General features: G+C 51.3%; 1 protein-coding gene across 5 annotated transcripts in view; it reads left to right on the top strand.

Moving 5' to 3' along the window:
• Positions 1–21,485, top strand: part of NCKAP5L (NCK associated protein 5 like) — a 30,726-nt gene that overhangs the window by 1,794 nt on the left and 7,447 nt on the right. Inside the window, exons 1-7 of one of the 5 annotated variants that reach the window (XM_069580796.1) lie at positions 13,080–13,177; positions 15,656–15,717; positions 16,801–16,959; positions 17,649–17,717; positions 17,827–17,865; positions 18,689–18,808; positions 21,204–21,365. In XM_069580796.1, the coding sequence (XP_069436897.1) occupies positions 13,120–13,177; positions 15,656–15,717; positions 16,801–16,959; positions 17,649–17,717; positions 17,827–17,865; positions 18,689–18,808; positions 21,204–21,365 (669 nt within the window). In that variant the 5' untranslated portion in view covers positions 13,080–13,119. The other 4 variants (XM_069580801.1, XM_069580797.1, XM_069580799.1 and 1 more) reach the window with 4 other exon arrangements.

The raw sequence follows: 21,485 nt of genomic DNA on the forward strand, positions 1-21,485 counted from the left end.
CCTGGGCTGCAGGGAAGAAGGCCCTTCTACAACAGGCAAATGGAAACCAAAGTGTGTGAGGATCAAACTGCTATCACTGTGAACTGGGAGTCAGAAGCTCTGGTCCCTGCCCTTTGTAGGTTGCTGTGTGACCTTAACCAAAGTGGTTTGCCTCTCTGGTGTTCCTTTCCCATATGTGAAATCCAGCAGTTGGACTAGAAAGCTCTACCATTCCTTTCCACGTTTTGACATTGTGTGGTTTCACTGATGAGTGAAATTGGAGGGGAGAAAGGTCCTCCAGCAGGGTAGCTAAGTTTGGAGAGATAAATTGCTTAGGATTAGAACCTTGGGTTGGAGGGGTGCAGACTCCCTTATCCTGCCTAGGAATAGCCACTGCCCTGCTCACCCCTGGTTCCTTGGAGTATGAACTCTTGCTGGCTAGGATTTGGCCCACCCATCAAGGCCTCTGGTGAGATACCTGGCAGGCCAGTCATTGAGCTGGGCCTTTGGGGAGGGGTTGAGAAAGGAGAAGGCAGCCAAGGGCCAGCAGGGTAAGCAGATTCCCAGGAGACAGTTTGCATCTCAGCTGTTGGGACTTGTTTTAGGATCCGGGCCAGGGACTACAGCACACTCTTCCACTCTCTTATGGGAAGAGGGCAAGGAGAGCCCCACTGCTGTTGCCTAGCCTGGCCCCACTCACTACACCTCTGTACTCACCACCCCCAGCTCCCAGCCACCCTCCCAGACCCTGCCACACCAGCCCAGCAGCAGCAGAGAGAGGCTGCCCCAACCCCACCTTGCCTGGACTCCTTCCCTCCTCGGGCTAGAGCTTGCTCAGGAGTCAGGCTCTCCAGGTTGGGACTTGCTCTCTAGCTCAAGAGCCAAAGGCCTTCACGTTCTCCTGGTTTGTTTTCAGCCTTTGGTCTCCGGGTGCTGAGGGGGATAGCAGAGGAGATGTGGTGGGCAGAGAGGCCATGGGGCCAGCGGCGCGTGGAGCACATTCTCCTGCACTGCTCTTCCCTCTGCCTGCTCCCCAGGAGCCCTCTTCCCCCGGCCTTGCTGCCCATGGAAGGGAAGCTACAGCAGAGGGTGTTGAGGTTAGACCCCCCTGAGGAAGCCTTCCTCACTGCTAGGAGCCCCTGGGATGCAGAATGGAAGCTCCCAGGAAGGTCAGTTTCCCAGAAAGTAGCTAATGGTGGAGTCCCTGTCAGAGTGAAGGATGCGGCTGTTGCTAGGCAGAGGCTGCTGTTTCCTCTTGGGGTGTGGCTCTGAGGCTGGCCAGCCAGAGGCCCCGTTAGAAGCAGGAGAAAGTACTCTTGCCTCACAGCCGAAGAGGGGTCCCTGGCCCCCTCAGCCTTGGGTCACCAGAAGCACATCTCTCAGGACAAATGCAGCTTCTGCCCCTGCCTCCCTGGCTCCTCCCCTGATTCACCACTACTACACTGTCTGCTTTGACAGTCCTCTCCCAAACCTGGCAGGCTCCTTCAGCCCTCAGTCTGGCTGCACTAATGGACTGATTGGATTTTCTATACTTGGGAGTTTAGGATTTCTGATTGAACATGCAAATTTATGTAAATCAATCTGGGATCTGCCACAGCATCAAAACAACATAGAGTCACAGGCTGGAAGGAATCCTAGAGACAGTCTAGTCCAACGCCCTCGTGTTAAAAATGGGGAAACTGAAAAGAAAAAAAAAAGAGGGAGGTGCAGTTAAATCTAGAGGGGGAAGTGATTCATACAGTGGCGAGTGTCAGAAGCAGGGCTCCTGACTCTGGTCTGCTGTTTTACGTTGTACCATTTGCCTTAAATTTCTTGTGCATGAAGGGGCCGGGCCAGATTTAAAGCAGAGAGGGCAGTTCTTGAACCTGAGATTGTGGAGACCTAAGCCCTTAGTGGGTCAGAGTTTTATCTAAGGTTCCCCTTGGGCTCTGGTCAGCTCTGTTAACATGCTGAAGAAAAACAACTTCAAATTCTTTAGAGTAGTACCCTTAATATTTTTCCCCAGGCTCTGCCCTGGAGGGTTGGAAGACAAGGTCTTTCATTGGTTGCTACCTGGTTTGACACTTATGGTTCCCCAGAGCTGAGATTCTGTCTGTTCCCAGCATCTCTCACGGTACCAAGCACGTAGTAAGCTGCAATGCCCTCCATCTTTTTGTTGTTGTTGTTAAGATTTTTTTTTATATGGACCATTTTTAAAGTCTTTATTGAATTTGTTGCGCCATCGCTTTTTCTATTTATGTTCTGGTTTTTTTGGCCCATGTGGAATCTTAGCTCCCTGGTTCGAACCCACACCCCCCTACACTGGAAGGCAAAGTCTAAACTACTGGACCCCCAGGGAAGTCCTCAGAGCCTCACCTTTCCATTTCCATGCACATTCCAGTGTCTGCTGTTTCCCTCCGTGGCTACAATGGGAAAATACCTTTGGTCTTCTCTGATTCTCTGCCCACTCTCCTCGAGGTACAGACCAGCTGAGCCTCCTTGTGGATTTCTGAAGCAGTGACCAACTAAGCAGGCTTTGCTGTAGGAAAAATCTCATTTTTAAGATCAGTGCCAAAGGTGTGTGGGGGCTGCAGAGATGGGCTTGGATCCCAAAGAAGCAATCTCCACACTTGAGATGATTTTGATCTGATTTAGCCAGTCGGCTGCCAGGTGCCCCCTGCTCCCACTTCATGGACTGGACCTGTGATGTAGTGCTGTTTGGAGAGCTGAGCCCTCACTTACCCCACAGTGGCTGTGTACATTGCAGAGATGATGCTTTGGAGAGTAATGTGTTCTGACTCAAGATCAAAACCCCAGACTCCCGGCCAAGGCTACCACCAGGCTCTGCTGTAGTCTGGGGAGGGGGCTTGGGACATATTTGGAGTCTTCCTCACCTTCCCCCCCAACTCAAGTCTGGCCGCCTCTGAAAGAAGCACCCTTGTCTTCAGCACCGTCCCAAAACACAGCAGGTACAGGGCGGGCACCTCTGGTTCTTTACTGCACAGTGGCCCTCGGCATCCTATATCCTCAGCTCTCTGTGAGAGAAATCTTTCTCCCTGGGCCTCAGTTTCCCAGTCTGTTGCTGATGGATTAATAAGACATCATCTTTGGGGTGTGGCACCTGCTTGATAATTACCATCTTCGCTTCTCTGGGAGTTACACAGATGAAAGAGGCCCAGGGAGGCCAGCTTGTTATTAAGGTGAATTATCATTGCTGTTAGTCCTGATTTCTAAAAATCCAGCAGCTGCTGAGAAGAGCCCAGTAGGCACAGCTCCCTGAACCTTACGCTGGTCCATAAGCTCTGGGAGTTCTCCAAGACTCACTAAGCTAATTTTTTTTTTAAGTATAGGTATTTTGAAAGGAGAAACAACCCATTGTGCTGCTCATGCTGTTGCCTGAAAGGCTGAGTACCGCTTGGGGTGCTGGTCTGCAGTTCTTACTCTAATGCAGGGCGTGAAGTGGTCCCTCCCTGCAGACCCTCTGGGTAAGAGAGTGGTGAGGTCTTTCCTAGAGGAGAATGTGAGGGGCCCTGTAACTCCTGGGGTGTGGCGCTGGAGTCCTCAGCAGCCGCAGTTCCCAGGGGCTGATTCATTTCATCCCTAGCTGGCTTGATGTGGGGGCTGTAATTGGCCCTTTTGTGTGAGGATCTGTTGAGACACCCCCAGAACTTGCCCTCGGAAGCCCCAGGCACTTTCAGGAGCCCTTTACCCCACTTTACCCCCACCTGCCCCAAACATTCCCCTTGCCCAAACTCCTACCTCTGCCCTTGGCCAACCTTACCCCTTTCTCAGGAGTGAGAATGAACCCAGCTCTTAGCTAGGCGGAAGTGGCCCTAATTTAACTTCCGAATAGTTTGTTGCTACCAAGGCATACCACAGCCGACGGCTGGGAGGGCCTCTCCCCAAACTTGGGGAGACACTGCTGGGAAGAAAGGGGAGAGAAGAAACTGGTGTGCCTTGGCCAGACCCCACACTCCCCTGTGGAGACCTCTTCACCCCTCCCTCGTCCCTGGGGCCTCGTCCTTACTTCCTAACATGAGAAGAGAATAGGTGGCCATACCTGGGAGGGGCATTAGAAATCCCATGGTTAAAAAAAAAAAAAAAGAAATCACATGGTCAAGTGTTTATTCCTTCTAACAGTTTTTTAAAGTTTATATTCTTTTTTTCACTAGATTTTTTTTTTTTTTACAAAGTCCAAAAATCAAAATGATACAAAAAGGCATATATTGAGAAATCTCGCTCCGACCTCCACCCTCTTCTTCCTCCATGTGGTGGTGTGCGTGCTCAGTCACATCCAACTCTTTGTAACCCTGTGGACTGTAGCTCACCAGACTCCTCTGTCCTTGTAATTCTCCAGGCAAGAATACTGGAGTGGGTTGCCATTTCCTTCTCCAGGAGATCTTCCTGACCCAGGGGTCAAACCTGGGTCTCTTGAGTCTCCTGCACTGGCAGGCGGATTCTTTACCACTGTGTCATCTCCCCCCATAGATGATCACTTCTTAATTTCTCTGTTTCTTTTTGGTTGTTCTGGGCTTTTGTTGCTGCGAGGGCTTCTCTCTAGTTGCAGCGGTTTCTCTTGTTGTGACTATTAGGCTCTGGAGCTTGCGGGCTTCAGTGGTTGCAGCACATGGATTCAGTAGTTGTGGCGCACGGCTTCGTTGCCCCACAGCATGTGGGATATTAGTTTTCTGGGCCAGAAATCGAACCTGTGTCCCCTGCCTTGGCAGGCAGATTCTTAACCACTGGACCACCAGGGAAGTCCCATTAATTTCTTACATATCCCCCATCTTTTAATAGAAAACCAAATACGAATATCCTTTTTTCCCCCTTTACCCGAAGATAGCATGTAGTGTGTACTATTTTCATCTGTTACCTGTTGGCAATATTTGTTTGTAGAGCATTTTCTTCTGCCACCATAGTGGGTCTCTGATTTCTGTCCGTTAGCACCCACCTCAGGGTCCCCCAGTCAGCCCCAGGCCAGGAGCAGGGTTCATTTACCTTTGTATACCAGGCTTCATTCAGATGCCAAAACCAACCTCTCAGGAATACTCAAGCTCCAGGCAGCTCTTACTAGGTGTTCAGTGTGATGCCAGACTCCAGGGGTACAGTGGGGATCCCAGAAGTCCACGTTAATCAAAAATTAAGCAGTCACAGAATTAAAGCTGTGATGGAGGCTGCAAAGAAAGGACAAGTATTGTCAGACCAGATAGAGGCCCAGTCCGCCTTGGTGTGCGGTGGGATGTGTGTGTATTGGGGGCAGGCACGTGGCATAGCACAGAGCTGGGGCAGGGGTCTGGGACCAACGCTGCAGAAATGGTCCCATGTGACCTGGAAAGCTGGGTTTTTCAACTTGACTTCGGTTGTGCTCCTCTCCCCACTCCCCCAATCTGTGGACTGTCTGGGACCCCTTAAGTTTTACTGTGTCTCAGACAAGAGACCATCTTTTCTTGGCAGATGGTGTCAAAAATGCCTCCTGCCTGCCCCCTCCACCCCATCACCTTCAGTTTCCCCAGCTCTGGGGCTGTGAGCTCCTGAAGCTAGAGCCTTCCTTTCCACTTCAGGCTGAGGGGAAGTTGGGGGGTGTTTGCCTCTCACTTCCTCTGCAGACGGCACCTCACTTCCTGTCCCCGGGGCTAGAAGGAAGCTCAAGCTCTTGGCTTTGCTGTCCCTTCCTCTCTACCCGCCTCACTTTCCTGGGAAGCCCATGGGGCCCATAGGAGGAGGGCAGCATCAAAGCCAAGGGTTTCTCCCTAACGGTCTTGCCAAGCTCCTCACCCACACATATCCCCACCTCACACAAGGGGACCTCTCAGCTGCAGTCCATTTCCAGGCATGACCTCATCCTTCTCTTCTGTGCCCTGTGGGAAGAGAGGAGTCAGAGTTCACCCCATTTTACAGATAAGAAAACTGAGTCGGGGTGGTTCTAGGCTTCACCTAGGGGCATGCAGTATGCCTGAGCCAGATCAGAATCCAGGAAGCCTGGCTTATATTTATGGGCATGGATGAGCGGGGCCTGTGGGTGAGCAGAGCTACTTCTCCCTGAGCTGAGCTGGCAGCTTAGGAGGTCACCCATGGGCCCTGGCCAGATGGCACCCACTGAGTCGACACTAAAGCTGTCTGGGTGTGGAAGGCACTTGACTGGCCGGAGGCTGTTCGCTTTGAAGAAAGAAGCTAGGATATGGGGCTTGGGGGTGTGAGCACTAGGGGCCAGGTATGGAGGCTAGCAGAGTATATGCCTGTCTCTTCAGGGCCTGCTGTGCAGCCTAAGCACCAACAGGCTGTGTGGCCTTCCAGGCCCTTTTTTCTCAGGTCTGAGAGCAGATCACCGAAGTTCCAGTTGTCAGCTCTTCTGTCATCTCCAGGAGCCTCTCTGCCTTGGTTCCTCCTGGGGGACCTAGCATATGCCTCTGGTTACATCCAGGTTGTTGAAAAGATGCTGACTATCCTATTCCGTCAGGGGATAGGAGAGGAGTTAGTAACTAGCATGGACCAGGAGAGCAGGAAACACTCACCTTCAAACGCCCTTCAGTCCAGCTGCACTGAGTCACTGTTTCCATGCACACCCAGAGATTTCTGCCTCCTGCTGCCTGGAATGACCCCCTTCCCTTTTTCTTGTACCTAAACCCTGTCTATTTATAAAGTTCACTAGATGCCTCCAATTCTGAAAAACTGTTCCAGCTCCAACCTAATATTTCTCTTAAAGTTCTCCAAAGACTTCTCTTATGGAACCTCCTTCATAGTACAGCTATCTACCTGCATGGCTTACATCCCCGACTAGTCTGAAAGCTCCAGGAAGTCTGAGAAGAGGGGACCCATCTCTAAATTGCCCCCCAGTATCCAGCATTGTACCTCCTAATCTGCAGAATGGATATATGAGTCCCTTTTTCAGAGGGCATCGCTGAGACCTGGGCAAAGGTTGAGAGCTTGGCAGAGATCATATCAGTGTCTGGGGCAAATCTGAAAATGTCCTCTCTCACTTTGCCGTGTGTTTTGTCATATGGGACTTTCAGAAGCACTTGGCCGGGGGGTGGGGGGGTGGGGCGGGGGCAGGGTCACTGGAGATCTTTAAGGAAACATGATGAATCCTCACCTGTCCCTTCTTTCTGGTCTTGAAAGGAGATCACCAAATTCAGGGCCTCGGTGGCAGGAAGTGGTGGGGAGTACAGAAGTTTCAGTGTAAGCAGGGTCCCTCCTCAAGGAGCTCCCCTTCTTACAGCATGGAAGTTGCCCCTTCACAGAGGAGTACTGGAGAACAGGATGCATTGCAGTTTGAAATACTGATCCTGCAGGAGGCACTTGAAGATGAGAGATCAGTGGGGGCCTCGTCAGCCCAGGACAGCTTTTCAGAAGAATGTTGCTCTGGGGCCAGCCCAGGTCAGGGCTTCCAGGGCCGCTTTGAGTGCTTTCATCTGTCCCCAAAGCTAGGAGGTCATGGGAAGATTTGACGTGAAAGGGACACAATCAGATTTACAGTTTTAGAAAGAAGATTGCTCTGCTAGAAAAAGAGATTGTGGCAGGGAAAATGCAAGATAAGCCTGGGACATCTTCTGTACCAGAAAGTAAGCAAATGTTAAAAATAATGTCTTTGGGGGCTATGAGGGCTCTTTGTTGTGGACTGCAAGCTTCACTAGTTGTGCCGCATGGCCTCAGTAGTTATGGTGCGCAGGCTTATGGTGACCAGGGATCAAACCTGCATCCCGTGCATTGGAAGGCAGATTCTTAACCAGTGGACCTTCAGGAAAGGCCCAGTTTTTTTTTTTTAATGAAAGCATAATGAAAGGACACAGGAACCAACCTGAAAGAATGGCCAAAGCTGGCATTTAAGCACTAAAAGTAAGTGGTAATGATAATATTAAGATTATAATCCAAAGAATAAAATAATGCATACTGTGAGTCCATATGATACAAATATGTAATTAAGTAAATAAATGGGAGTGAAGAGACAGCTTTTCCTTACAGAAAACTTCTAATTAATAAATTACAAGGAATGAGAGAAATCAAAAATTATCTTTAGAGCACAATAGTAATTGCTGCAGGCGAGTTCCACTGATGAATCCTAAAATTAGTGGGTGAAAGTTTAAGCAGAAATAGGATTTTGCATGGTCACAAAGGGTTGCCCCCACCTAAATGTTTATTAATTACAAAAGAAAAATAGTCTTGTTATGATGCAAAGCCCACTGATAGATGCCACCTAACCAAGTGATCAAAGTTTAACATCGTTAGTAAGAAGACCTCTCAGCATCATGTATACATACCCCCTGATAGCATGTGCTGCAAAGGTCACATCACCTCTGTAATATTGTTTCCTAGAATCCATAACCCCAATCTCATTGGAGAAAACATCAAACCAACTCATATTAAGGAATATTCTCCAAAATACAGTTTCCTTCCAAAGTGTGACGGTAATAAAAGACAAAGACTGAGGAACTGTCTTCTATCATAGACTAAGGAGTCATGGTGATTAACCACAACGTGGGATCCGGTACTGGGTCTTGGGATAGAATACCAGTGGAAAGGACATCAATGGAGAAACTCATAAGATCCAATAAAGTCTGTTTCGTTTTGTTTTTAAGTCTTATTTATTTCTTTAGGGCTTCCTAGGTGGTGCTAATGGTAACTAACCTGCCTGCCAGTGTAGGAGGCTTAATAGACTCGAGTTCGATCCCTGGGTCAAGAAGATCCTTTGGAGGAGGGCATGGCAGCCCACTCTAGTTTCTTGCCTGGAGAATCCCTGTGGACAGAGGAGCCTGGTGGGCTACAGTCTGTAAGGTTGCCAAGAGTCTGACACAAATGGAGAGACATAGCACACACATTCGTTTTTGGCTACGGTGGGTCTTCATTGCTTTGCTCTGGCTTTCTCTAGTTGCTGCGAGCAGGTCTGCTCTTCGTGGCTGGCTCGGGCTCCTTACTGCAGGGGCTTCTCTTGTTGCAGAGCACAGTTCTAGGGCTCGTGGTCTTCAGTAGTTGTGGTTCACAGGCTCTAAAGCACCTGCTCAGTAGTTGTGGTGCACAGACTTAGTTCCTCCAAGGCATGTGGGACCTTCCCAGACCTAGGATTGAACCTGTGTCTTCTGCATCGGCAGGGAGCTTCCTTACCACGGAGCCACCAGGGGAACTCCCTTTCCTTTTTTTTAAAGTGTACACATGTGCTCAGTCACCAAGTTGTGTCTGACTCTTTGTGACCCCATGGACTGTAGCCTGCCAGACTCCTCCGTCCACGGGATTTTCCAGGCAAGAGGACTAGAGTGGGTTGCCATTCCCTCTTCCAGGGGATCTTCCTGACCCAGGGATCAAACCCACATCTCCTGCATTGGCAGGCAGATTCTTTACCTCTCAGCCATCAGGAAAATGTTAACAAAGTATACACGCATATTCTCACAAATAAATAACAGAAGAGGAGGTGGAAGATGGCTGCAAAGAGAGAAATGTGGTAGACGAGGGAACAGTTGTCCAGGAGGAAGTGGTTACCATCAAGGCAGTGAAAAGACAACCACAGAATAGGAGAAAATATTTGCAAATCATATATCTGATAAGGGGCCTGTGTTCGGAATATATAAAGAATTCTGACAACTCGATGGCAAAAAGGACACATACCGCAATTAAACAACAGGCAAAGGGTCTGAATAGGCTTTTCTCCATGGAAGACATGCAAGTGGCCAATAAGCCCTTGAAAAGATGCTCAACATCATCAATCAAAGAAACAGAAATCAAAACCATAATGAGATATCATTTCACATTTACTAAGGTGACTTAGAATTAGGAAATCAGACAATAACGAGTGGTGAGGACATGGAGAAATTGCATGTCCCATCACACTGTTGATGGGACTCTAAAATGATGCATCCACTTTGGGAAACAGGCTGGCAGTTCTTCAAAAATTTAAACTTAAAGTCACTGTATGACTCAGCAGTCCCACTCCTAGGTGTATACCCATGAAAGCTTTCATCCATGTGAAACTATCACAGCAGTGCTTAGAGCAGCTTTGTGCATAATAGCCAAACAGTGGAAACAGCTCAAATGTCCATTAGTGGCTGAATAGATCAATTGTGGCATAGTCATACCGTGGAATATTATTTGGCCATAAAGAGGAATGTAGTACTGATACATGCTTCAACAGGGATGAACCTTGAAAACATGCAGAAGGCAAGAAGCCGGTCATAATAGTCCACCTGTTATATGATTCCCTTCATACGAAATGTCCAGAACGGGGAAGCTGTAGAGACAGAAAATAGGTTAGTGGTTTCTTAGGTTTGGGCATGAGGGGATGGTAACTAAGGGGTAATGAAAATGTTCTCAAATTGACTATGGTCATGATCTATATATATATCTGTGAATATGGTACAAACCCCTGAATTGTGAGTTGTGTGTGAGTTGAACTATGTCTCTAAGCTTTAAAAAACAGTCCAGCAGGAAGTACCCACCAGAGAAGCACCTGAGAAAGCAGTGGAGACTGGAGATGCTGTAGGATTTAGCCTTGTGGCAGTTACTGAAGTTGGACCAGGTTGAGGAAAGAATGAGAAGGAAGGATGGCTTTTTTTTTTTTTTTAAGAAGTTTGGCTGTGAAAGGCAAAAGAGGGCAGTGTCTGGAAAAATGTCAAGGGGAAATCACTTTAAAGATGAAAGTACCTGAGAAGTTGTGAAGGCAGATGAGGTGATTGGCGAAGGTGTGAAGTAGTTGTTACAGAGAATGAGAGAGCAACTCTAAGCCTCGGTAAGAGGGCTAGCAAGACTGCCCATCTGGCTTAGATGGCCTTCCTTTAGTGAAGAGAGGGTGAGAAATAATGTGAGCTAAAGCCTGGGGACAGGAGTATCCAGGCCTGTCCTTCCTTACTGGTAGCCTCTGGACTGGAAAGAAGCATTGACCTTGAATGCTAAAGTCAAGAGACCCAGGGATCTTCTACCTTCTCTGTCCAGTATAGTCACCACCAGCTGCATATGGCTTTTTAAATTTAAAATTCCGTTCCTCCATTGGACCAGCCACATGTCAAATGCTCAGTAGCCATATGTGGCTGGTGGCTACCATGTTTATTAAACAGCACAGAATTAACATTTTTATCATCACGAAAAGTTCTCCCAGATAACATTGTTCTAAGAAAAGTGATTCTTTTCAAACTATTGAGTCTAAGGACCTCTCTGCACTCTTAAAAACTGAAGACCCCCCAAAGAGCTTTGGTTCACATGGATTGTACCTACTGACATTCACTGTCATATAAATTTGAACTGAGAGTTTTGAATATTTAATTCATTTTAAGGTAACAATAACCCATGTTAATATTTTATGAGAAATAATTATTTATTTTCCAAAATAAAAAATAGTGAAAAGAATGACATTGTTCTTCATTTTTGTAAATCTGTCGTGTCTGACTTAATTGGAGGCAGCTGGATTCTCATATCTGCTTCTGAATTCAGTCTGTCATGCTATCAGTTATCTTGTACTCTCTGGAAAATGTCACTGCCTACTCATGAGACAAAGAGAGTTAAAAAGGCAAATCATGTCTTAGTGATATTGTGAAAACAGTTTTGACCCTGTGTATTCCTTGAAAGGGCCTCAGGATCCCTGGACCTCACTTTGAGAACCACTGTTCTAGAACAATCTCCACTTGGCATGAAAGAACTAATCCTTGAGAAATGGAGCGATCTGCCTAAAGTCACACAGCAAATAAATTGCACTGTTGGGACTATAAGCCAAACCATCTGGCCTGAGGCTTTTTCCAGTTCCCTTGGCCCGGCCAGGATGGGCCTGCTGGACTTTTGGGAGTGGGGCTAGGCATCTTGGCTGCAGAGCCCCTGGCTTGTGGCCCTATAAATAAACCCATTGAGTCTGCTGGAGCCCCTTCCCTCCCCACCCTCAGCGGCTGCTTTTGTTGTTGGGTGATGCTGTGAACGGGGAACAGAAAGGATCTGGGGAGGAGAGACAAAGGGTATCAACATCTATAAGCCTTCTGGGCTCGCAACGCCACTGCCCTTCCTCCTGCCCTGGCTGACCTGCTGTCGGTTTGAAAGCACCTCCACCATGGTCTGGAGGTTCTTGGAGTGCCTGTGAGGAGGAAGTTGGAGGAGGGGTGCAGTGGGCCCCTTCCCCAGGGACACTTGCCCCTCAGAAGGGCTATTGTGTCCTGGGGCCAGTTGTCGGGAGGAGGGAAGGAAATTCTTGTTTGCCTGTGGCCCTGAGTGAGGGGGTGGGGGAGACCAATGGGGATCCTTGGGGCAGAGAGATGCTTTAGGCCAGAGGAAGGAGCCACTCTCAGACCGGGAATGCCCCCGGGGCCTCAGTCCTCACTTTGTTTTTTCCTTCCTGCCCTCAACCCAGGCAGATCTTGTCTGGAAAGGAGTGTTGCCGTGGGTGAAGAAGTTGCTGTTTACAAGTAGACTCCTGGGTGTGACGGGGATTCCAGAAAGCAGCTGGGGGATGGGGGGGAGCAGAGGGGGAAACGCTTGGATTACACGGACGATTCTGTTAGTAAAGCCAACTCCGTCTCTGCCTTCCCACAGCTGCCCACCCCTCCCCCACCCCCTGGCCCCTGGCTTTTTTCCCCTAGAGGACTCCAGGGGGGAACAGCTGGTCAGTGAGGGGCTCATCAGGGCCCAGAGGCCTTGGCTAAGGGCCAGGGTGAGGAGCCTAGAGGACCGGCTCGCTGCCATCTCTCTGGCCCCTTCCTCCCAAACCTGGACTCTGAGACTACAGAGGGGGGTCTTCTTGCCTGTGGTCTTCTTGCCTGTGCCCTGGCGGGCTCCCCCTCCTTGATCGGGCTGCCTGAAAGGCCAGGACAGCCTTTTTGCAGGGTTGCCCATCATGCCTGACCAGGCTGAAGAGATGAGCGAGCACCCAGGTTCGCTCAGTCACTGGGCGCACCTGCCCCTTCCCTGCATTACCCAGAGAGCCCCTGAGCGGCTGATCCCCCTTCGCAGTCTCTTCTGAAGGAGGGCCAGAGAGGCCCTGCTCTTCCTCTCCCCCCCCTCCCCTCAGCACTGAGGTCACCTCCCTCTGAATCAGGCCTTTGTGGAGGGCGGGGTTGCCCGTTGGCAGTTCTGGCGGGAGAGCCTCCCCATTCAAGTTCAAGCTCCCACCCGCTGCAGCTCCATTCCTACTCAGCTGGGCCAGCGTCCTGTGTTCCACATCCACATCAGACACCTGGGATATGTTGTGGGGCCCCCAGAGGAATGCTTGAAAGCAGGGCCATCCCGAAAAACCCAGGCCAGGGGTTTTCCTGGGCTCCAGGTGGGGCTGAGCACAGAAGCCGTGAGTAGCAGTTGTGGGGCCTGAGGGTGGATGGGGGTGCTTGGCCCTGGGGAGGGGACCCCACTGGCCCTGCAGGGGAACCACTGGGGAACTGACCTGGGTTGTTTGGTTTTGTTTTTGCTTTTCTCCTCAAGAGATTTGGTTCGAAACTTCAGACTCTGAAGGGCCAAATTCCTAATTGGGCTCAGTTTGGGAGCTAGAGGATCATAATTTTCCCCAGAGGAGGCTAAAGATGCAAGCTTTCAGTCTAGAGATCTTGAGACCAGACTCACAGCATGCGCCTCCCCAGCGCCAAGTTTAAATGCAGGCCTCTTCCGAGTGACTCAACAATCTGGGCTGACAGCTTCCTGCCCTCATCTTGTGGCCGTGCAGACGCACAGAAGGCCCAGCGTCCGGAGCTGGCCAGACCACTTGGGCTGAGGGCAGAAAACTTCTCCCCAAAGTGGGGCTGAGTCACAGTCCGCCTTCAGCCGACATGTCTGGAGCCTCTCCCAGGCCCTGCTCGGACCCAGACACTGACACCCTTGAGCTGTGCGCTCCTGTGGCTTGTCCCTTGGAGGGTCCCCCCCAGGTCACAGTGGGACTCAGGCCGCCCCGCCTTGGGATTCCCCGGGGCTCAGATCCGAGGGTGGTGGTGGTTGGCGTGTTGGGTCCCCACCCTCGTCAACACATACACAAGGCCTCATGCCTGACCTGGATGCTTTTTCATTCATTCATTTATTTATTTTAGCAAAAGATACCCTCCTAAACCACCTTCACCCTTAGTTTGGTTTCTGTGGTTGTGTGAAGAAAACAAAGACTGGAGGTTTCTACCACTTTATCTTTCCCTTTTGGACACAGCCCTGTTCATCCCTCTCCCCTCCTTCATCCTCCTGTTTTTTTCTCACCCTCGCAAGCACTCCCTTCCCCGCCCCTGCCCCTCTATTTCTGGAGGTGTCCACTGGGGATGTAAGTGATGAGGAGGTTGAGGGGATGCTGGTGACCTGTGGGGACAGGCCTCTCCTAGAGCAGGGGGAGCCCCCGCCTGGCAAGAGGATGGTGGCCCGCGGATGAGTGACGCGGGGTGGGCTGGAACTGGTTCTCCGAGGCCTGTTTTGGTTTTAACCCCTGTTTGTGTATGTGGGAAGGAGGCTTTTTCCTGAATTTTTTTCATTTCTTTTGAGGTCTGTCCATTTCTAAATATAGCAAGCATGATAATGTTATGAGCAAACAAAGTTATAACTCAATACATTTTTATGATGTTAAAATAACAAAGGACTTTAGATTGTGGTGGAGTGTCAAAAACAAGCATTGTACAGTTTCTCCTTTTTCTCTACTTTTCAGAAGCCCCCTTCCCATTGTTGTGCACAGGCTTGTTTTTTCTCCCTCCCGACTCCACCCCCGCCCAGAAAGAAGCCTTCTCCTCTTCTCTCCCTTTCTCTTTCTAGAGTATCAGGTGGAAGAGAGTTAGGGCTGGAGGGCTGCCAGGGAAGGGGTCGGAGAGGAGGAAGCCCCTACGGGCAGGGCAGAGGGGCAACCCTTCAGATCTTCAGGAGCCCTCCTTTAAAGACCCCCAGGGAGAGGGACCTGGGACTTAGGGTCTGCTTCTAGGTGAACTGCTAGAGTGAAAAGCCTTCATTTATCAGAGTCCATGCAAGACTCTCTCTATGCATTATCTCACTTCCTGCTCCAACGGCCCTTTGGACTAGGTATTCTTATCCCCATGTTAGGGATGAGGAAACTGATTTTGCTGAGCCAGCGTCTAACCCGGGTCTGTCTGACTGCAAAGCTCCGGGAATGCTGAGACTAAGTGCACAGAGCACAGAGGACAAGGATGTACAGAAAGGCTGCATAGGAAGGGGGCCCAGGCCTGCCCACTGTGCTCTGTGAACCAGCCATATGGTGTGGGCAGCATCCTTTGTCTCTGGAGCTTGCTTCAGAGCAGGCTGGCACCTCCCCCCGTCACCCTCCTTACGAGGTCGAAAGGAGAATCAGATGTGATCCATGACACGGGAGAACATCCCAGCGCGCAGGATACACTCCGAGGATGCAGGTGTAGCTTCCTTTGCCTCGGTTTCCTCATCTCAAATATGTGTTGATAATAGCACTTGACCCCTTTTGTGGTTGTGAGAATGAAAAAAGATGACGTATGCTGGGTTGCTGTTCATTCCCCTCTGGCTGAGAGCTGGGGCCGTTTGCACTGCCTCTTCCCTCTGCCTGGAATGCTTTTCCCATTCCAGGATTTCATCTGCCCATTCACGCAGGTAGCTCTCTGCCTCGCTGTCACCTTCAGCGCCTTCTCAGGACCTGATGTCGGTTCATTGGTTTATCTCTGGTATTACCTGCCAGTCCTAGTAGAATGGAAGCTTCATACGGGCAGGATTTTCTCTGGCTTGTTTATCCCTCTGGTCCAGGATGCCAGGCAGTAGGAAGCCACTAAATGCATGGCTGACCTTGTCTCCCTCTGTGTCTCCTCAGGCAAGGTGACCATTCTGGCTGCGTGCGAGAGTGTGCCAGCCTGGGTGAGGAGGCAGAGACAGGTGAGGGGCTTTGGAACTTGGGTGTGCTGGTGGTGGGGACTGGAGGAGGGCTGGGTTGGGCGAGGCAGCCTCTGCCCCACAGGGGAGGGAGGAAAAAGCATTCAGATGCCTGGTAGGTGAGCTGCTGAGGGCTCCTCTTCCTTGGTCCAAAAGCTCTAAGCCCCTCTTGTGGGAGCTTTAGGGGGTCAGGGAGGCAAGTAGTTGGTGGTAGACTAAGGACCCCTACCCTTTTGCATTAGGGAGGGTTTCCCATCTACTGGAAATTTTGACAGTATTTGTATAGAGGAAGGAAAGGAGTACTTTCCTCTGCCTGAAAAATTAAAACTCAAATGGAAGATGAAGACTAGTCAAGGAAAGCCAGTCACTATGGCAACAGTTCGGAGTTGGGAGGGAGCCGGGATCACATAATGTGATACAGGTCAGAGACCTGGCTCTGTTGTGTTCAGGCAATGACAGACTAGCCTGTTCAGCCATCAGTTGGTCTCTTCCACACCAGGTATCACATCGGGTATCTAGTCAGCGAAATGAAGATAGTGTCCCTGCCCTCGCAGAGCTGACAGTCTGGGGGGACATTTACAGAGCCGAGCTGGAGGAGTACCTGACTCAGCCTTGGCGTGGGGGCCCTGGAAAATGAGTAGGAAGGAGCTGGAAAAGTGGAAGGGGGATGGGTATCAAGAGACCCCTGCAGAGGGCCCAGCGCTCACAGAGGCTGCTCTGCTGGGGCCTCGCCTGGAGCAGGAGGCTTGGAGGCTTGCAGGCCACCTCAGGCTCTGCCAGGAAGATACAGAGTGTCAGTTTGAGACCAACCTCAGCGGAGAATTCAGGTTTCTTGGCTCTTGGCCAGTGTCTGTGTAATCTGTAAGAGGGCAAGGGCAGTCATGAGTTTATAAAAACAATGGTCTCTATTCTTGAGATGGAAGAGCATGTCTATGTGTCTGTCCCATGAGCAAGAATCTGAGCCTGACTCCGAGCTGTTACAGTGTCCAAGGCACAGGGATCACAGGGATGCCAACTCCGGAGATACTGACAAGTTCTGTCTCTGTCCACCTCCTCCTCCGCTTGCCTCCCTGTGCCCTGGAGTAGCCTGCCGGGGCTTCTCTCACTTACCCCCAGGGCCTGATGTCGGAGGCCATGGACCAGTCAGCTGGGAGCCCTGGAAACCTGAACCCAGGAGAAGGTGGTGATGGCAGCGCAGAGCCGGGCACCTGCCAGGAGCTCCTGCACCGGCTGCGGGAGCTGGAGGTGGGGCACGGGGCAGGCCGGCCGGAGCCCTGCGAGCGTGGGTGGGTTTGGAGGTGCGGGGCAACCTTCCTCTCAGCCTGCTTTTCCAGGCTGGAGCAGAGCTGAACATTTCTTTAGCAGGCCCCTCTGAGACGCCCTTTCCTTACTCTTAGCTCTCCAGCCTTCATGCCAGCTCAGGACAAGAGGCATGCACAAGGGTGGGGCTGTACTAACCCCCAGATATCTCCTTCTTTACCCCACTTTCGTGCCCCGGCTGTAGGAAAGGGGTGGCCACAGAGGCCACAGAAGGAAAAGTCTCAGGCATTGAGGGACCAGGGTACGGATCCATGAACTAGGCTTCTTACCACGTTCCTAGACCCTGCCCTGCGCCCTCCAGCCTCCTCTGCCTTCTCCCCAGGGAAATAAGGGTAACGTTTAGCACCTCCCACCTTGGTCCTCCTGGCCACTATATCTCCCCAGCCCCTCCAGCCTCATGGACTGAAGTCAAGGTAACAAAGGACCAGCCGTCTCAGCTCTGCCTCTGGATGCCCTGGGTCTCTATGTGCTCGCCCCTGACAGAATCACCCTGGAGCCAAGAGCTGGGGCAGGGAGAGAGCTACTGGACTCCTTGCCTCTCCTTCCCAAGAGGAACCTGCCCTGGGAAGAATGATCGCTTGGCCTCCCATTTACCTTCCTCCTCCTCCCTGCAGGCAGAGAACTCAGCACTCGCCCAAGCCAACGAAAGTCAGCGGGAGACCTACGAGCGCTGTCTGGACGAGGTGGGTGGGCTGATGCCGCCTGTGGGGAGCACAGCTTGTCGGCTCCAGGCTCCAGGCAGGGACTTACTCATCTGACAGCTTTTCCTCAGCTCTGCCTTTCTCTCCCCAGGTTGCCAACCACGTGGTGCAGGCACTGCTGAACCAAAAGGTAAAAGGCCACAGGAGACACTCATACCCCCTGACCTGAGCCCAGATGCCCTGGGAGGAGACCCCGGGCACAGCAGGGGAGGTCCTTCCTGGGGACCCCTGAGCCTGCTCAGCTAGGGGATCGAGGAAGGTGGAACCTGAGCCCAGATGCCCTGGGAGGAGGCCCTGGGCAGAGCAGGGGAGGTCCTTCCTGGGGACCCCTGAGCCTGCTCAGCTAGGGGATTGAGGATGGTGGAAATGGCCTCTTGGCTCTCCAGCAGAGTCCTCTTTCTCTATCTTGGACAGTCCATACTGTTTGACCTGGAGCCGGGGCCATGCTAGGTAAGGCCAGGTCTCCAAGCGATAGTAACTTTGATTTGGGCTTGAATCCTTCCATTATCCAGGCCCCAGCTAGTTTCTCCAGATCACTATAGCCCTGATAGCAGTGTTGATGTTGTGACCATAAGGTGACATCTAAATATTGACTCAAGTACTGTGGGTGATTCCTCGACATGTGAGCTACTCTGACCCCCAAGTCTTCCTCTGCCTTACATGAGCCCTTCTTTGATGTGTGGTTTCTAAGAGGCAGAGGATTGGCTCCAGAGATGAGAAAGTTGCCAAAGGGAATGGAATTACTTCCGACCAGGAATGGTAAACTTTAGAAGATTTACCATCCCCAGAAGATGCGAGAGCCATAAATATAGGCAGGCTCAGCTCCTTCACAGGAGGTTGCAAGAGAAGCGCATGCCCAGCAGGAGTGCCCACTGCTCTGATGAAACGACTGTGCTCACTCCACTCTCCCTCTCCCCACCGCCTTGCCTTCTTCCGCCTCCTGGGGGCGGCAGGACCTGCGAGAGGAGTGCATCAAGCTGAAGAAGAGGGTGTTTGACCTAGAAAGGCAGAACCAGATGCTGAGCGCCCTGTTTCAGCAGAAACTCCAGCTGACAGCGGGCTCCCTCCCTCAGGTGGGCACATGCGATTCCCCCTCCTTCCTCACATCTCAGCCTCCTACCTCCCAACTCAGCCCTGTTGTCATCATCACCCCCTCTTCTCCCAAACACCTACAGAAGCAGGTTGTCAGTCATTGGCCTCCATTCTGGGCGCTGTGGCCTTCCAGGGCAGGCCCACCTCGCCTGATAGATCTGAGCCTTAGGTGAGGGGAAACTTCTAAGACCCCCTTAAGCTTGGCTGTCCCCCACTTCCCAGGTACTGCCCACCCAGCCAGTTGGTGTCCCTTTTTGTTGACAGAGAAAGTCCTTGCTTCCTCCGCCCTGAGTAGAGAGATGGGTGGATGCTGAAAATGCAGTCATTTCAAGCTAGCTCCCACGAGGCCCCTTTGGCCACTGCCTTTCCTCTTCTTGGCCAGGGGCAGGGGTGGGGCCGGGTGTAAGGCACCCAGTGCTTGGTGTCATGGAGAGGTTAGGAAAGGCCCTTCACCCGGATGACTCTGCGCATGCCCGGCTGCATCTCCCCACCCGCTAACCTAGTCTTGGCCACAGACGCTCATCGCTGCTTCCAGCCCTGACACCTGCCTTATCCCGGGAGAAGCAGGAGGCTAGTGGTAGTGAACCCTGGGCTCAGTTAACATGTAACATGGGGTCCACTCTGTCTGGAAGCCCCAAGGATGTGGTGTGCCTGTGGGGAATCAGGAGCAGCTCCACGTACCCAAGGTGCACAGTGGGTTCTGAGGTCAGCCAGCACATCCCCCACCTACCCTGACTTGCCAGGAAGAGAAACACCTTGTGTGTGTTTGTGTCTAAATTTATATGTCTGGGATACAAACCAGGTGGCCATTGGCCCCCCAAACCCTGAGCAGGATGCCCTCAGCTCCCTGGGAAGCCTGACCCCTGGCAGATGAAGCCTCTGTCTCCCCAGGTTGGTGCAGACACGGGTGTCTGAGCTGCAGTGACTCTGCAGCTTCCTGTGTCCTGTCCTGGCCCTGCCATGGGCTGACCTGGAGGCCAGATCACACCAGCCAAGCTCACCCTGTCCACACTCTTCTCAGTGACTGGCGATAACAGAGGCATAGATCATCCTGAAATTGTTTGTTTTTTAGTAAATGAATTCTGGGATTCGAGTTGGAGATTTTTAAATGAATTTTGGGGTTTGGGACCATGGATTTATCTTCCCCAGAAGTAACATGACGTAATGGAAAGAGCACGAACCTTGGCCTCAGATAAACTTGGGTTCGGTCCCTAACTTAGCTAATTCTTAGCTGTGTGACCTTGGGTAGATTATTTAACCATACAAATCATCGGTTTTTTTCCTTTATAAATGGGGATAAAAATACCTATATTGCAGGCTGTCGTGAGGATGAAATGAGATAATATCTAGTGTTTGACCTGTAGTAGTCAATGATTAGCAGCTAGTTATCATTATTAATGTTATTTCCAAGTTGTGCTTTGCTAGGATGGAAGCTCCAGTGAACAAATGTTAATTAAGCTCTTACTGTAAGCAGTGCCTTTGCCAACACATATGGAATTGGAGAGAGCTGGGGCTTCTAGACACTAAGGCAGGGCTGCAGAGGGTGATGGTGCTGACCAAAAGCCCAGGGAGGGGGAGAGGCCATCAGAGATGGGCTAAAGAGAGTGCCCTAAGGAGGTGACTGCGCCCTGATGATGGGAGATATTTACTTTTTTATTCTAGTTTTGTTTTATTCTTTATTTTTTGACTGCACCATGACACTTGTGAGAATTTAGTTCCCTGACCAGGGATTGAACTCACACCCTCAGCAGTGAAAGCAGAGTCCTCATCATGGGCCACCAGGGAATTCCTGGTAGACAGGAGATTTTAAAGAGTACAGAAGAGGTCTGGGAAAAGGGATGCCCTGTAGGAGGAACAGAGCAGGGGATCCTAAGGAGCAGAGAGCTGTTCAGCCGGACTTGAGCAAAGGTTGTGTAAAGAGGAAGTGAGACAAAGCTGTGGACGGTGTCAGGGAAGAACCGGTAGATCTGGCTATAATGCCGACCGAAGAGTTCAGACATGTCAGTGGAGGCTGGCAGAGGAGGCTGCGAGCACAGAGATGCTTTAGACAAAAAAGATTGGATAGCCACGCGGTCAGGTGAGGGAGACTGAAATGCTGAGCAGCTTTCAGGCCAGAGCTGTGAGGATGGAGTTCCAAACGAGCCGCTGCGGATGGCTCGGCCGGAGGGGAGACAGAGACACCACAGAGACAGGACTTAACAGCTGTGGAGTGCAAGAGACAGGGGAGAGTTGAAGCGGACTTGTGTCTCGTCAAGGTGCCTAAGAGAAGAGGAACGAGAGAGAAGTGGTCTGTGATTAAGTACAACTTTGGTAATCCTCCAAGCGGAGGCCATTCAGGGGAGATGGAAGTAGTAACTGCCACCATCTCTGTTCCAGGACCCAGTAAACAACACCGCTTCCGTTAGTCTCAGCCATTCCTGTGGAGGCTGGGCCACAGGTGGTCAGAAAAGAAAAGGGCCTCGAGGCTCACCCTCTCTGTACTCAGGGAGGAGGCTCCACAGAGAAGCAGAGGATCTTGGAGGCTCAGCGGACAGCTGGGTTAGTCTTGCCACTGCCCTGCGGCCCCCGGGGCACTCTTCTTTCTCCAGAGGCCCCTGCCCAGTCCCACCTCCCTGCCCCGCCACCTGAGCTTGCATTTCTTCAGTCTACCTGTGCTGG

Source organism: Ovis canadensis, chromosome 3, assembly GCF_042477335.2.
Source record: "Ovis canadensis isolate MfBH-ARS-UI-01 breed Bighorn chromosome 3, ARS-UI_OviCan_v2, whole genome shotgun sequence".
NCBI classification, from domain to species: domain Eukaryota; kingdom Metazoa; phylum Chordata; class Mammalia; order Artiodactyla; family Bovidae; genus Ovis; species Ovis canadensis.